Raw genomic sequence first — 13,836 nt, 5'->3', positions numbered from 1 at the left:
CTTGTAAAATCTCCAAATTTTAAAACCCTAGATTATGAAATTTGAAAAGATTAAAGATATTAGGGAAAAAAATTTAACCTTAGAGATGACTTTGATTCATCCTAACTTTAAAGAAGATTCTACTTCAACTTTCGCCTTTTTGTAAATTTTGGTTTATCCCAAGAGTTAGATTCCCTAGATTATGAAATTTGAAAAGATTAAAGATATTAGGGAAAAAAATTTAACCTTAGAGATGACTTTGATTCATCCTGACTTTAAAGAAGATTCAACTTTAACCTTCACCTTTTTGTAAATTTTGGTTTATCCCAAGTGTTAGATAACCTTATGTTAAGTTTTTAAAATTTTAAAGTTTACTATTTTAACTGAAGTGCTAATTAACGTTTTAACCCAATATAATAAACATTTTTTAACGAGTATTAGACACACATTACATTAATCCAAATTAATCTTGTCCCAATGTACATGGCTAGTAAGATGTTTTTACAAAACTCGTTTGTCTCTTTTGCTTAAATCCCTCCTCTTCTTCTTCTTCTTCTTCTTCTTCTTCTTCTTCTTCTTCTTTTTTTTTTTTTTTTTTTTTTTTTTTTTTTTGGTTATAGGTGGAATTTGATCTTAGATCCTTTATTAAATAATAAAAATTTTATTAATTGATTCAAATCTTGACAATCACTTAAAAAAAAAATTTGTATGAGATCTTTTAATAATAATTTATTGTTTATATTAATTGTTCTAAACAAAATAATAATTCAGTTTACTAATCTTTTAATTTAATTAGTGTATCTATATAAATAAGTGTTTATATATTTATTTGTAATTATTCAAGAATATTAGAAATTGTTTATATATAAGCCCATTTTGGAGTGGGTTAAATAAGTCTGGTCCATCAATTTTTTAACTACAAGAAAGCTTAAGCACTTGAAATAGGCAAGAAAACTAGGATGGTGCCAACATGTCACCAACCTAGACAATCAACTCCTTAAGTTAGTTGCCAAAGGCCTTGTAACTGAATTGACACCTCTCCATGTACAAAGTGCTTGGAGATCTAAGGGGGAAAGAGTTCAAATTGCGAGATTAGCAGTCAGTTGAAAGTCACTTTTTGTCTCACCTTTAAGCAAATAAGTAAAGTGATACATAGAGAAAGTAAGGGAAAAAAATTGTGAAGGCCATGGCAGCCAAAGAAACTGCTGCTGATCTGGCTTGGGTTGAAGTTAAATCATGCCTTTTGCTCTTAGCAAAATCATCTCTGCCACCTAGCTTGAAGCTCAATTACGTTATTTTTGAAGGTAGCAATATATCTGTTATTGAAAGTTTGAAACTATTCATGAATCTGATCACTCTCCTCACAATTTGTTCCCTAATTATTTTAGACGCTCAAAAAGGCTCTCTTTTCCCTGTTATTATTGTCATTGTGTGTTTGAATCACCTTGTTTTCATTACCTTATTTTGATCGTTGTCCAAAAGTACAGTTGTATCTTGATAAAAATTATGCTTTTAGATTAAAAAAACAAAACAAAACAAAACAAAAAATAAAAGAAACTGAGGCAAACGGACTAGCACAATTTGGCTGCCCTCTCTGCTTCACGGGGGCCCAAACCCATCCCTGCCCTTCCCATATGGGAGCTGTGTGAGGCTAGAACCATTAATAGCAAGAAGTAAGGAAATTGAAGACTCAACAAGTCCAGCAGTAACTATTTTCACTGCATAACTAACTGGCAATGCCCTTACATCAAGCTTAGACAATGTGGCTTTATTTTCAATGGCCAAGTGAATGGAAACCTTGGTGCTAACCGTGTGAGGAAGTTTTGTTCCAACAGTATGCAATAATGTTTTTTTTTAATACCCATCATGGAAGTCTTCAAAGTTATTACAGTACCAGATTAGGATAATGTTTTGCTGAATAACCAGCTAATTTCTTACAATCTGCCAGCACAACATATGGCACTTACAAATAGAAACAAAGAGATTGTAGGATTGGATGCAACAAGTACAAACCATCAAAAGAAAAACATGTTAAGAACTGAAAGGCAGTCTCTTATTCTTCTTTCTTTCTACAGTCACCATCAAGAGCTATAGCTTACTATTCCTGACAGGCCCCATCTCTTTTACCTTGGCCCTCAGCAAATGCTTCTGTATCTTCCCAGTAGCTGTCTTTGGTAATGGTCCAAATATAACCGACTTTGGTATCCAATAAGCAGGCAACTTAGATTTGCAGAACGTTAGTATATCTTTTGCCAAACGCTGCTCATCCGATTTATCTACATTAGGCTTCAATGTCACAAAAGCACAAGGAGACTCACCCCACCTCTCATCCGGCCTTGCCACCACTGATACCTCAAAAATTGCTGGGTGCAAGTATAAAGCATTTTCTACCTCCACACTACTGATGTTTTCACCTCCAGATATAATGATGTCTTTGGCCCTATCTTTAATTTCTATATATCCATCTTGATGCTTTACAGCAAGATCTCCCGAATGGTACCACCCATTTGCAAAAGCCTCCTCATTTGCTTTTGGGTTCTTTAAGTAGCCCTTCATCACAATATTACCCCGGAATACTATCTCCCCAACTGTAGTTCCATCAGCAGGAACAGGTTGCATTGTTTTAGAGTCGACAACATCTACGCACTCTAAACCAACATACCGAACACCTTGGCGTGCATTTAGACGGGCTTGGGTTACAGGGGGTAGTGAGTCCCACTCAGGCTTCCACACACAAACAGTGGAGGGGCCATAGGTTTCTGAGAGACCATAAGTGTGTGTGACACGGAAGCCTTTTTCAGTCATTGAAAGGAGGACAGAAGGGGGAGGGGCTGCACCAGCTGTCATTACATGAACAGTACGAGGGAGGGGAAGGATAGTTTCTTCAGGTGGAGCATTAACTATGCTGTTGAGAACTACAGGAGCAGCACAAAAGTGTGTCACGCCATGTTTGGCTATGGCTGAATAGATTTCCTTAGCCCTAACCTGAAACACAAAAAACATCATGAAGATCATTCATATCTATTAAAATCAACAAGCAAGGTATTAAGGGTTCAGATTACATAATGAAGATTGCATAATTTCTTTCAAACTTCGGATAGAAAAGAATGGCGGGAAAAAAATACATGTGGTTGACCCTAACTAGTCTATTGAGAAGCCATATCTGACCCCAATTTTCTGGGACTGCAGCTTGGTTGTTGTCATTGTATAATTTCTTTCAGACAAAAGTAAATATGTTAAGCAATTACAAACCCAACTATTTACCTGGCGAAGGCATATGCTTGTTGCACAAATAGCAGCAAGAGTCCAAGGGAAACACCAACCATTGCAATGGAACATGGGCAGAGTCCATAGGTATACAGGTCTGTCATTCATCTCCCAGATAAGAGGATTACTCATAGCCATGATATATGCCCCCCTGTGATGTAACACCACCCCCTTAGGACTAGCAGTAGTACCAGATGTATAACCCAAAGAAATGCTCTGCCACTCGTCCTCTGGTGGTTTCCAAGCAAACTCAGGATCACCAGCTTCCAGGAATTTCTCATATTCAATAGCCCCTCTTCCTAAAGCGTATTTGAGTCCATTGGGGTCACAGTTTTTGTCACCTATGACAATCAGAAGTGGAGGCTTGAAACTTCTGCTTTTCTCTGCCCAGATTTTCAAAGCTTCTTCTGCTAAGCCAAAAAACTCTTGATCCACCATCACTACTGCAGCTAATGAATGACCAAGAAGGAAACCAATGGTTGATGCATTTAGACGAATATTTACAGCATTTAGAACAGCTCCAGCCATTGGAATTCCAAAATGAGCTTCATACAGGGCTGGGACATTTGGTGCAATTACGGCTACCTATTAGCAAACCTCAGACAGATAAAATTAACATGTGTTCTAGCTCTTATGCAACATAAAGAAGTAGAAGATAAAGGCCATGGGAGCAGAACCCTTAACATTTCAAAACACATGCATCAAAACCATCCAGACAATTCATGTAACTAAGATGTTAACAAAATAAAAACTATCAACATAACCAATGATTCTAAAATTTCTAGCAAGACCATGACAGGCAGGGAATTAAGTATCCCAGGTACAAGTAGCTTTGTATAACCATGAAACAAGAAAGCAAATGCAGGAAGCAAAAACCTCAACAATTAAGAGACATGTTAATGAGTTTAAGCAAGATCAGTACAAAAGAAACATGAGGAACAAGTATGTTAGGTAATTTTTTTACAGATCACCATAAAGTCTTCATTTTTGTTTCTTTTCACTATAAATGATGCTCTTGAAAATTGACAGTCATATTGCACTTGTTTCAAACTGCTCTTCTTAACACATGCAGATACTGCAGGTAATGCCATATACTTGTAGCAAGGTGACTAATAATAAGGGGTCTAATTGAAAGATTTCATATTAGACTCAGGACCACTGGCTAGACTAGCATATATAATGTACATTTCAATATGTTCCCCATGTGCTTATATATAATTATAGGAACAGAATTAAGACCACAATTTCATTGAAAATTCATATTCTTGTGTAGCACATGTTACTCAGGAAATAGACTGTTCTTGAGAATCTTATGAACTCTGTATTTTAATACACACAATGCAAACAGCAATTAAAAAAATCTCACATCTTTTTGAAATTAAGGCCCATTAGAACCTGATTATTTCCAATGTTTCAATAAGCATTGGATCGGCTCTGTCTCATCACTAGAAAATATTATTCAATACACTTGGAGCAATACCCATTACCCATTGTGAAATGTTTGCATTGCTCCATGTACTTTAAGCATAGGTCTTCAAGGGTATCATGGATTTATGATACTTGAAAGGAAAATACTATATGTACAATACAAACCAGGAGAGTATAAATATATTGCAAATTTCACTACATAAACTTCAAAAGCTTACATGTCAACTTTTAAATATAAAATATAAAATAAAAATAAGGCTAAAATCTTCTTTTTATCCCTAAACTTTGTCAAGAGTTTTTTTCAATAATTTAGGACAAAAACAAACTTTTGGTAAAGTTAAAGACCAAAATAAATATTTTAGGCTAAAGGTAATTAAGAAATTTATTTATTATGTTATTAAGGTCGCACTAATCAAATTCATTGCCACGCAACTTTTATCAGCTTTTTTGTAGTAAATTTAGCAATAGCTTTTAGCATTTTTTCCGATTACCAAACTTATTAAATGACTTTCTAAAGTGGACCATAATTTGTAACATCCCAAATCGAATATAGCACAAACCATAAAAGACAGTGTTATATCTTAAAAGCATTGATTTAAAAAATATTATAGGCTTGTTTAAAAAACTCTATATACTAATCTTGTGTTCGCTTGTTCTAAAAAGTATTACTATTTTAAAAATATATATATTTTTAAAAACTAAATAAAATAAAATAAAAATAAAAAAACTGATTTTTAAACAATTTTTTTGATTTCCAATTAAAGTGATATTTAAAATTTCCTATAATATTCCATTAAAGTAGAAACTTGCTAATCCAGATTTAGAGTTCTGGATTTCACAATATCATCCATACTTGCTTAAATCAAGCTATAATCTCAAAAAGAAAGAAAGTCCAAAGCAAAAAAATCTAATAAAAAAGTGATAACACTAAAAATTCAACCAAAGTTTGATTTTATCAACCGAACATGACATCTAATAATAGACAACTAGTCGCACAAACTAATATGACCATGTATTTATTTATTTCAGACTGGATTAGCCCAAAAAAAAAATTTAATAATATCTAAAATTTGACCTTTTCATTTCTAGAATATTCACAGCAACATGAAAAACATCAAAGCAATAATTTTTCCTATCTCTTTTTTTCTAAGGAACCAAACAGAGAGACAGCTAGCTATATAGCATGCAATAATAACAACAAAAGTGTGTACCGTGGAACCGAGGCCGACGGAGTGTTTAGAGAGAGAAGAGGCCAATCGACGGCAACGGTTGTAAGTGTCACGCCACGTGTAGCGTAGAGATCCATGGAGGAGTGAAGTTTTGTCGGGGTGAGCCAAAGCAGCTCTGTCCAAAAACCAAAGCGGTGTCAAAGCTGTGAAGTTGGCTGCATTTTTTGGCAAATCGTCTATGTCTTGACCCATCACCGCCACCACTCTCTCTCTCTCTCTCTCTCTCTCTCTCTCTTCCTCTTCTCTCTTCGCCTTCGTACTACTTTTCTTAGTTACGAGAAGTAGTTGATTTTGTCGAAAGCTTGTGAAGGTTTATATAGGAGCTCGAGGAATGTGCTAGTGCATGGGTCTGATCTAATCCTACGGCTCTCAGTCAGCTGAAATGTGGGACCTGTTGGTTTGGACATTTTTGCACGAAAGTTCCGCCACGTACTAAAATCACCATTCCACCACTTTTCTTCTTTTTTTTTTTTTTTTTTAAGATAATGAAATTTGACTGTGTCTACACAACTTTTTACTGCAACTCATTTTCACACATTTTCTTAATATTTATAGGACCATCTAACGCTAAATAAGGTGATCAAGAGATAATTTTTTCAGTACTTATCTGTTGTACTCTATGGATTCAAATAAGTTCCATTTAAACGAATCTATATTATCCAAGGATGGATTTATCGATTTAGGACTTGAAGTTAAGGGAGGTAGCTTTACTACTGGCTATGTGTAGCGGCTTTAGCCTCTGGCTATATTACTACTTAGGCTGCGTTTGGTTCAATGTAAATCGAATTCTAAATATAAAATGAATACTGGGGAAAGTGAATTCTCATAAGGAAAATGAAATCCGAGTGTTTGGTTTTGCAATAGAAAATAATCCGGAAAATAATTTTCGATGTTTGGTAACATTCTAAAAATGCTATTTTCGTATAAATTTTTCACATTTTCTCAGCATCCAAACAAATTTTATTACAAAAAATTTCAAAATATACACTTAACACAACCAAAAATCAAAATAAAAACATTGAGGGAGAGGAAGAAAGAGTGAAATCGAAGGGAGAAAGAGTGACAGAGTGAGGGACAGAGAGATAGATCGGGAAAGAGAGAGATTAGAGTGGAAGGAGGACAGCGGCAGCCAAATCAGGTAGGTTTTGGTGTTGAGAACGAGCTTGGTCTTGGGTGGGTCAAGGACGAGACCGGTTTTGGGTTGATCGGTCTTGGGGGGTGACGATCTACAATTGCGACGCTGATGAGCTTCCAGCAACGACTATGGGTGCGATCTCGCCGGTGCTAGGGTGCGATCTCGATGGTGCTATAGGCGATGCAATCTCGATGGTGCTTCAGGCAGCGCAATCTCGCCGGTGCTAGGGTGTGACGAGACCGGTGCGATCTAAGGTTGGGGCCGGTGCTGGGTGCGACGAGACCAGTGCTTCTGGTGCGATCTCCTTGCTATTTCTCTCTCTCTCTTCTATTTTCCTGAGATGGAAATCATTTGAAGGTAAAATAAAACCTGAAAATGAATTACGGGTGAGGCAGGGTATTTTACAGTCAACGTGGAAAATGAATTCCGTTTGACCCAATTTTCTGTAACTACCAAACAGAAAGGCTGGTATGAAATGATTTCCTGAAATCATTTGAAGGCAAAACAAACGCATCCTTAGTTGCTAATGCATGCATCAAGTGTTGAGTAAGGATAAAATTGTTTTGTTTTAAAATGTTTTAAAAATCGTTGGGTTGTTTATTTTGGATAAAATTAGTTGATTGTGCCTAATTTTTTTAGCTTTACTATTAATAATTTTTGTTGTTAGGATAATTATTTTGGGCTTATATATTTTTTTTAGATTTTAAATCTATAAATTTTTTATGGCTTATAAAATGAGGAAAATACTAAAGTTTCAAATTTTTTTACAAATTGTTTATGTAGTGAGTAGTTATTGGTAAGTTAAAAAGTGATGTAAGTTGTGAGACAAGATACGAACCAGTAAAAAATGATCAATAATATTGTTTAGGTGGCAAGGTGTAATTTTATTAAACGAAATTGATAAAATCACTGCCTATATATATACTAATATTTTTTAAAAATAAAAAATAATAATAATGGGAGCCATTTCCCTGCCCCCCAAAGTCCATGAATGTCTCCGTCCTTGATTTTATCATTTATGGTTCAGTAAACCATATCTAAGTTATAAAATCTTAATCTTGAAACAAATTCACTCCATTATCTTTCTATTCTCTGATAACACATAATAATTTCTCGAGTTTATGGAAAGCTATAGCGTCACATTATTTGTTTGGGACAAAGTTTTACTTCAAGTTTGAAGAAATCACTTCCAACTTATTATGTGGCGATTCACACAGAAAAAATCTAGTTTCACAACACCCTTATTTTGAGTTTTGGTAGGTCTTAATATAATTTTTATTGAGTTTTATTTTGACTTATGATGAGCTGACACCTCAACTTATGTGAAAAATGTAATGAGATTTTGTTGTATCCTTCATAAACCATTCATGTGTTAGATCACATGATTTAACGAATTATTTAAACAAGTTACATGACTTATTAAATAAATTATTTGACTAAAAGCGCATGTTAATGATTGTTTATGTTGTCACATAGTGGGTTAAAGGAATTTTCATCAAAACTAGTTTAAAAGAAAACTCTATCCACTTGATATATTTTATAGGATTTGAACCTATACCTTTTTTTTCAACCATAATTACCCTTTATGGTTGTCACAATATCAATTAATTTTTTGTGTTTATGGATTTCAAAACTAAATCTTTTATTCAATAATTAGAGACTCTACCAATTAAGTTTACTAGAATCTATAATAGTAATATCACTCAATATACATAAGTTTCTCTTTTTTTTTTAGATCAAAGATAGAAGTAATTAAAAAATTTAATTATTACTTTATTAGTGAACTATCAATCATATTTATTTCTCATAAAAAAATATTTATTATTATTTCAATTTGTAATAAATCTTTTAAATAGAAAATAATTTTAGTATTTTTCCAAATAAAAACCTGACTATTTATTTCGATGGTCTTTTTTTTTTTTTTTTTTTTTTTAGAATTATACCGTTCATGTGATGGATGCACATGGAAAGTGACACTACCAACTCAGGTACACATATTTGGACAATCGTATCATTTTTATAGATTTTAGGCATTGTTTCTGTAGGGATATGGGCTCAAAATCATATATTGGGCCTTGACCTTTGTCCGAAGACGTTGAATGATCCGAGGAGGGACAAATAGTTATAAGGGTTTCCAATTTAAAGTCTCATGAGTAAGGAATGAATGGAAGGCGGTCCGAGGAGGAACTTCTTCTCGGACATGATGAATGTTGCTCGAGTATGCATTCTAACAATTAGAGTGACCCTCTAAGAAGCTCCAATAATAGGGATGTGCCTCATGAACATACGAGAAGGAAGGAAACCCGAAAATATCTAAGGGAAAGCTGCTACCACCACATTAAATGCACTGCAGCTACTCTGGCCACATTTATGTGGAGAAGACCTCTGAACAGTGTTGCCTTGACTACCATAACTCACAGAAAGCCAAAGAGAGTCTCTGATGGGACAGGTACTCAAGTAAGGGCTCAGATGATCAACAATTGTAGGATCAAGATGGCACAAAGGGAGCTATATAATGTGAGAGACCCTCCATGAGAAAAAGATCAGAAAAAAGAGAGTGAGAACACTGTAACAATCTAAATTGTTCTTGTACCCAATTGTAATCAATTTATAGAAGTGTGACCTCCTCGGACAGCAAGTTCATTGATATTAGAACCTCTTATTTGTGTTTGATTGTCATTTAATTCAGTACTAGCCGTTGTCCAACTCATTAAAGCCTAATTCTTTAACCCACTCTCTACAAATTCATTGTAATGGGCTCACTGGGCCAAGATCCTACAACTTGGGCTTAGGCTGTGAAACGGGTCCTTACAGTTTCCATAATTTTTTTTTTAAAAAAATATTTTTGGCATTGCATAGTTTTTAAGGAATTTTGTAGAAAAGTTGAATTTCTCTTTGATATAAATGTCACGTTGCTAGGGATGGCAACGAGGCGGGGAAGGGCCGAAAGATGGGATCTTTGCCCCCGTTTCGCATGGTTTTGTCTTATCCTATCGCTGCCCCGCCCTGTACGACGTAGAAAATTTTTTTGTCCTATCTCCGCACCTTGGGACCCCACGAAGCCTTGCCCCACTCTATAAAATATACAATTTTTTAGTAAAACATTTTTCATTAATAAAAATATACTTGAAATTATAAATAAATTTATTAGAAATTATGAAGTGACACTATAAATCTATAAACCATGTCTAAGAAATAAAATCTTAATCTTGAAATGAATTCACTCCATTATCGTTCTATTCTCTGACAGCACATAATAATTTCTCGAGTTTATGGAAAACTATAGCATCACATTCTTTTTTTGGACAAAGTTTTATTTCAAGTTTGAAGAAATTACTTCCAACCTATTATGTGGCAATTCATACATAAAAAATCTAGTTTCACAACACCCTTGTTTTGAGTTTTGGTAGGTCTCAATATAATTTTTATTGAATTTTATTTTGACCTATGGCAAGCAGACACCTCAACTTATGTGAAAAACATAGTGAGATTTTGTTGTATCCTTCATAAACCATTCATGTATTAAATCACATGATTCAATGAATTATTTAAACAAGTTACACAACTCATTAAATAAATTATTTGACTAAATCTCATCAAAAAGAAGAAAGTTTTTTGACTAAAAACACATGTTGATGATTGTTTATGTTGTCATGTAGTGGGTTAAAGGAATTTTCATCAAAACTAGTTTAAAGGTAAACTCTATCCATTTGGTATTATATTTTATAGGATTTGAACTTATGCCATTTTTTTTCACCATAATTACCCTTTATGGTTGTCACAATACCAATTGATTTTTTGTGTCTATGGATTTCAAAACCAAATCTCTTATTCAATAATTAGAAACTCTACCAATTAATTTTACTAATCCACAACGCTAACATCAATCAATAAGGTTAATTGTAAATTATATCCCTAAAGTTTTTGGGTGTTTGGATTTTATACTTTAAAATTTCAGAATTTGGATTTTACCCCCTGAAGTTTGGGAATGTTTGGATTTTACACTCTAACGTTTCAAAATTTGAATTTAACTCCCTAAATTTTAGGAGTGTTTGGATTTTACTCCCTAAAGTTTAGAAGTGTTTGAATTTTACACCCTAAAGTTTTAGAATTTGGGGTGTAAAATTCAAACTCCCTCAAACTTTATGAAATAAAATCCAAATTCTTAAACGTCTATAAAATCTGAATACCCCCAAACTTTAGGGATAAATTCCAAATTCTGAAACTTCAAGATGTAAAATTCAAACACCCCCAAACTTTAGGAATATAATTTGCAATTTATCTTTTTTTTTAGATCAAAGATAGAAGTAATTAAAATTTTTAATTATTTCTTTATTAGTGAACTATCAATTGTATTTATTATTATTTCAATTTGTGATAAATCTTTTAAATAGAAAATAATTTTAGTGTTTTTCCAAATAAACGTGACTTTTTTTTTTTTTTTTTCGCTTCAAAATAAACCTGACGTATTTATTTCGATGGTCTTTGTTTAATACCGTTCATGTGATGGATGCACATGGAAAGTGACACTACCAGCTCAGGTCCACATATTTGGGCAACCGTATCATTTTTATAGATTTTAGCAGGCATTATTTCCATTAAAAAATGTAGGCATTGCATAGTTTTTAAGGAATTTCGTAGAAAAGTTGAGTTTCTCTTTGAGGCATTGTTTCCATTAAAAAATTAAATAAAAAAAATTTAGGCATTGCATAGTTTTTAAAGAATTTCGTAGAAAAGTTGAATTCCTCTTTTATATAAATGTGACGTTGCGTCAGTCAGAGATCGTGGATGAAAGCTTCCTTATCCTTGACTAAGAAAAGGGAAATTGTTTTTTCCCCCCCTCTTTTCCCTTATGGTGAATAATAGGGGTGAGCAAATAATTTTATTGTACAAACAAAAAATAAAATAAAAATAAAATATTTACCCCACTTTTTATCTATACCTATATTTATGTTCTAATAAGTATTATTATCTACTAAAAAAAATATATTCTGATGATGCCGTAAAATCACCAGTGAGCTGTACGATCCTTGCTCGTTTAAACTAACAACCTGCAAGAAGAAAGAAGTGATCTAGCGGAGGGCACTGGTGTGGTGCCGACCAAATACCCTCCGAAAGTCAAGTTAGAACTATTCTCAACTCTAGAGTGCTAGAGAAGGGGAAATTATGTGTACCTTGATTTGTGAGGGTATTGGGGCTTTTATAGTAGTAGAAGGTTGGTCTTTCTTCCTTGATGTAGAAGTATTTTCCTTATAGGACTCTACTTGAGTAATCCCAAACGTGATGGGCAAAACATTTCCTTGTAGAGTGGATCTTTCATTGGGCGCGTATCTTCCAGAATTATCCTTCTACTAGGATTCTGATTTCCTTTGGGATTCTACCGGATTTCAAACGTGTGTAACAAGTATTTTAGGTCATACTAGGCCCTGTGCTCTCACCTATTGCCAGCCCATGGGCTAGGATCCGTCAGGCCCAATGTAGCGAAGGTTCGTCATGCTATTTTTTACCCCTTCATATTCTATTACCTATCTATAAGTCGATTTTAAGCCGTGAACTCAAAGTTGGCTTTCAAGTCATGGACTTTAAAGTTGTCAAAAATTAGGACATTATCTGTACTAGCCTTTGAACACGCACATAAAGCTCTTTTTTTTTTTTTTTGTAATGTTTAATAATTTGCATCAATTATAATTTGACATTATTACATTTTCCAATCACAAAAATACCTAAGTGGTATGATGAAAAAATTATTTCACCCACAAACACATAACACTTATCACATCCCTAAGTATTTTTATGATTGAAAAATATAGTAAGCTACTAATTAAAATTATAATGAATGCAAATTATTAAATTTTACCCAAAAAAAAGAAAAGAAGAGCATTTGTGCTCAGAGGCTAGTGTTTTATGGTCCATCAATCATAACTTATTACATTTTTTTTCCATTCTTTATAAAATAACCATGGTTTAAAATGGAAAAAAAAAAAAATCAATAGTAAATATAGAAAGTTGTGATTACTGAAGTATAAAGTAGAACAAAAAAAATGAGATAAAAAAAATTTATTTGTATAAAACTAAATAATTTTGAGTGCTGAAGTTTTGACCGAGTGCACTTGAGCACTAAAAAAAGGTAGGAGACTGCACGACTAATTTTATATGAAAAAAAGTTAACAAATATCCTAAAGAGCATTGGTTTAAAAAATATATTTAGAAACTTTTATTAAAAAAAAATAAACAACTGATTTTTTTTTTTACAACATTTTACATTTCTTATTAAAGTGATTTCAAAATCACCGTAAAATTATTTATTAACAAATATTCTAAAGAACCCGTTAACCAAGCCCATTTATGTAACAATCAATAATCTAATGCTTTATACACCACTCAAATTTATTATGAAAATTTTTATCGGATATGTTTTAATGCCTCTTATTTTATTAAAAATAATAAAAAAATAATTTTTAAATTACTACTCACACTCAAAATACTGTTTATTTACCTATACTCTAGGTAAAACGCAAAACGTGGGATTCAAACTGCCAATTAATAGTTTTGGTACAGTGTTACAAGATTTTTTTTTTGTCCTGATCCACCCCGTCAATTACTACTAATATCCGTGTCGGGGGTTTGTGGCGATCTTTTTCTTTTCCTGTGCAGTGTGTACTACTGCTTGATACATGTGTGATGTGTCACAGACTGACAGCGAGCAAGGGGGTTGAATCTAGCACTCTTGCACAGTGGGATTTTGTCTCTCCTTTGTTTTTGCACAATGATTATTCATTAAAACCCAAATAACACTTC

At 33.4% G+C, this 13,836-nt stretch overlaps 1 protein-coding gene across 1 annotated transcript; it reads right to left on the bottom strand.

Annotated features, from left to right (window-relative positions):
- Positions 1 to 1,848: 1,848 nt before the first annotated feature.
- LOC126688938 (acetate--CoA ligase CCL3) lies at positions 1,849 to 6,185 on the bottom strand. Its single transcript, XM_050383881.1, has 3 exons — positions 5,886 to 6,185; positions 3,244 to 3,831; positions 1,849 to 2,964 (listed from the first exon to the last, which is right to left on the bottom strand). The coding sequence occupies exons 1-3, from the start codon at positions 6,093 to 6,095 to the stop codon at positions 2,068 to 2,070; spliced, it is 1,695 nt and encodes a 564-aa protein (XP_050239838.1). The 5' UTR covers positions 6,096 to 6,185; the 3' UTR covers positions 1,849 to 2,067.
- Between the last annotated feature and the right edge of the window lie 7,651 nt (positions 6,186 to 13,836).

This window comes from Quercus robur, chromosome 6, assembly GCF_932294415.1.
Source record: "Quercus robur chromosome 6, dhQueRobu3.1, whole genome shotgun sequence".
Taxonomy (NCBI): Eukaryota; Viridiplantae; Streptophyta; class Magnoliopsida; order Fagales; family Fagaceae; genus Quercus; species Quercus robur.
The sequence above is the reverse complement of the archived record's forward strand: the minus strand, read 5'-3'. Positions and strand labels throughout refer to the sequence as shown.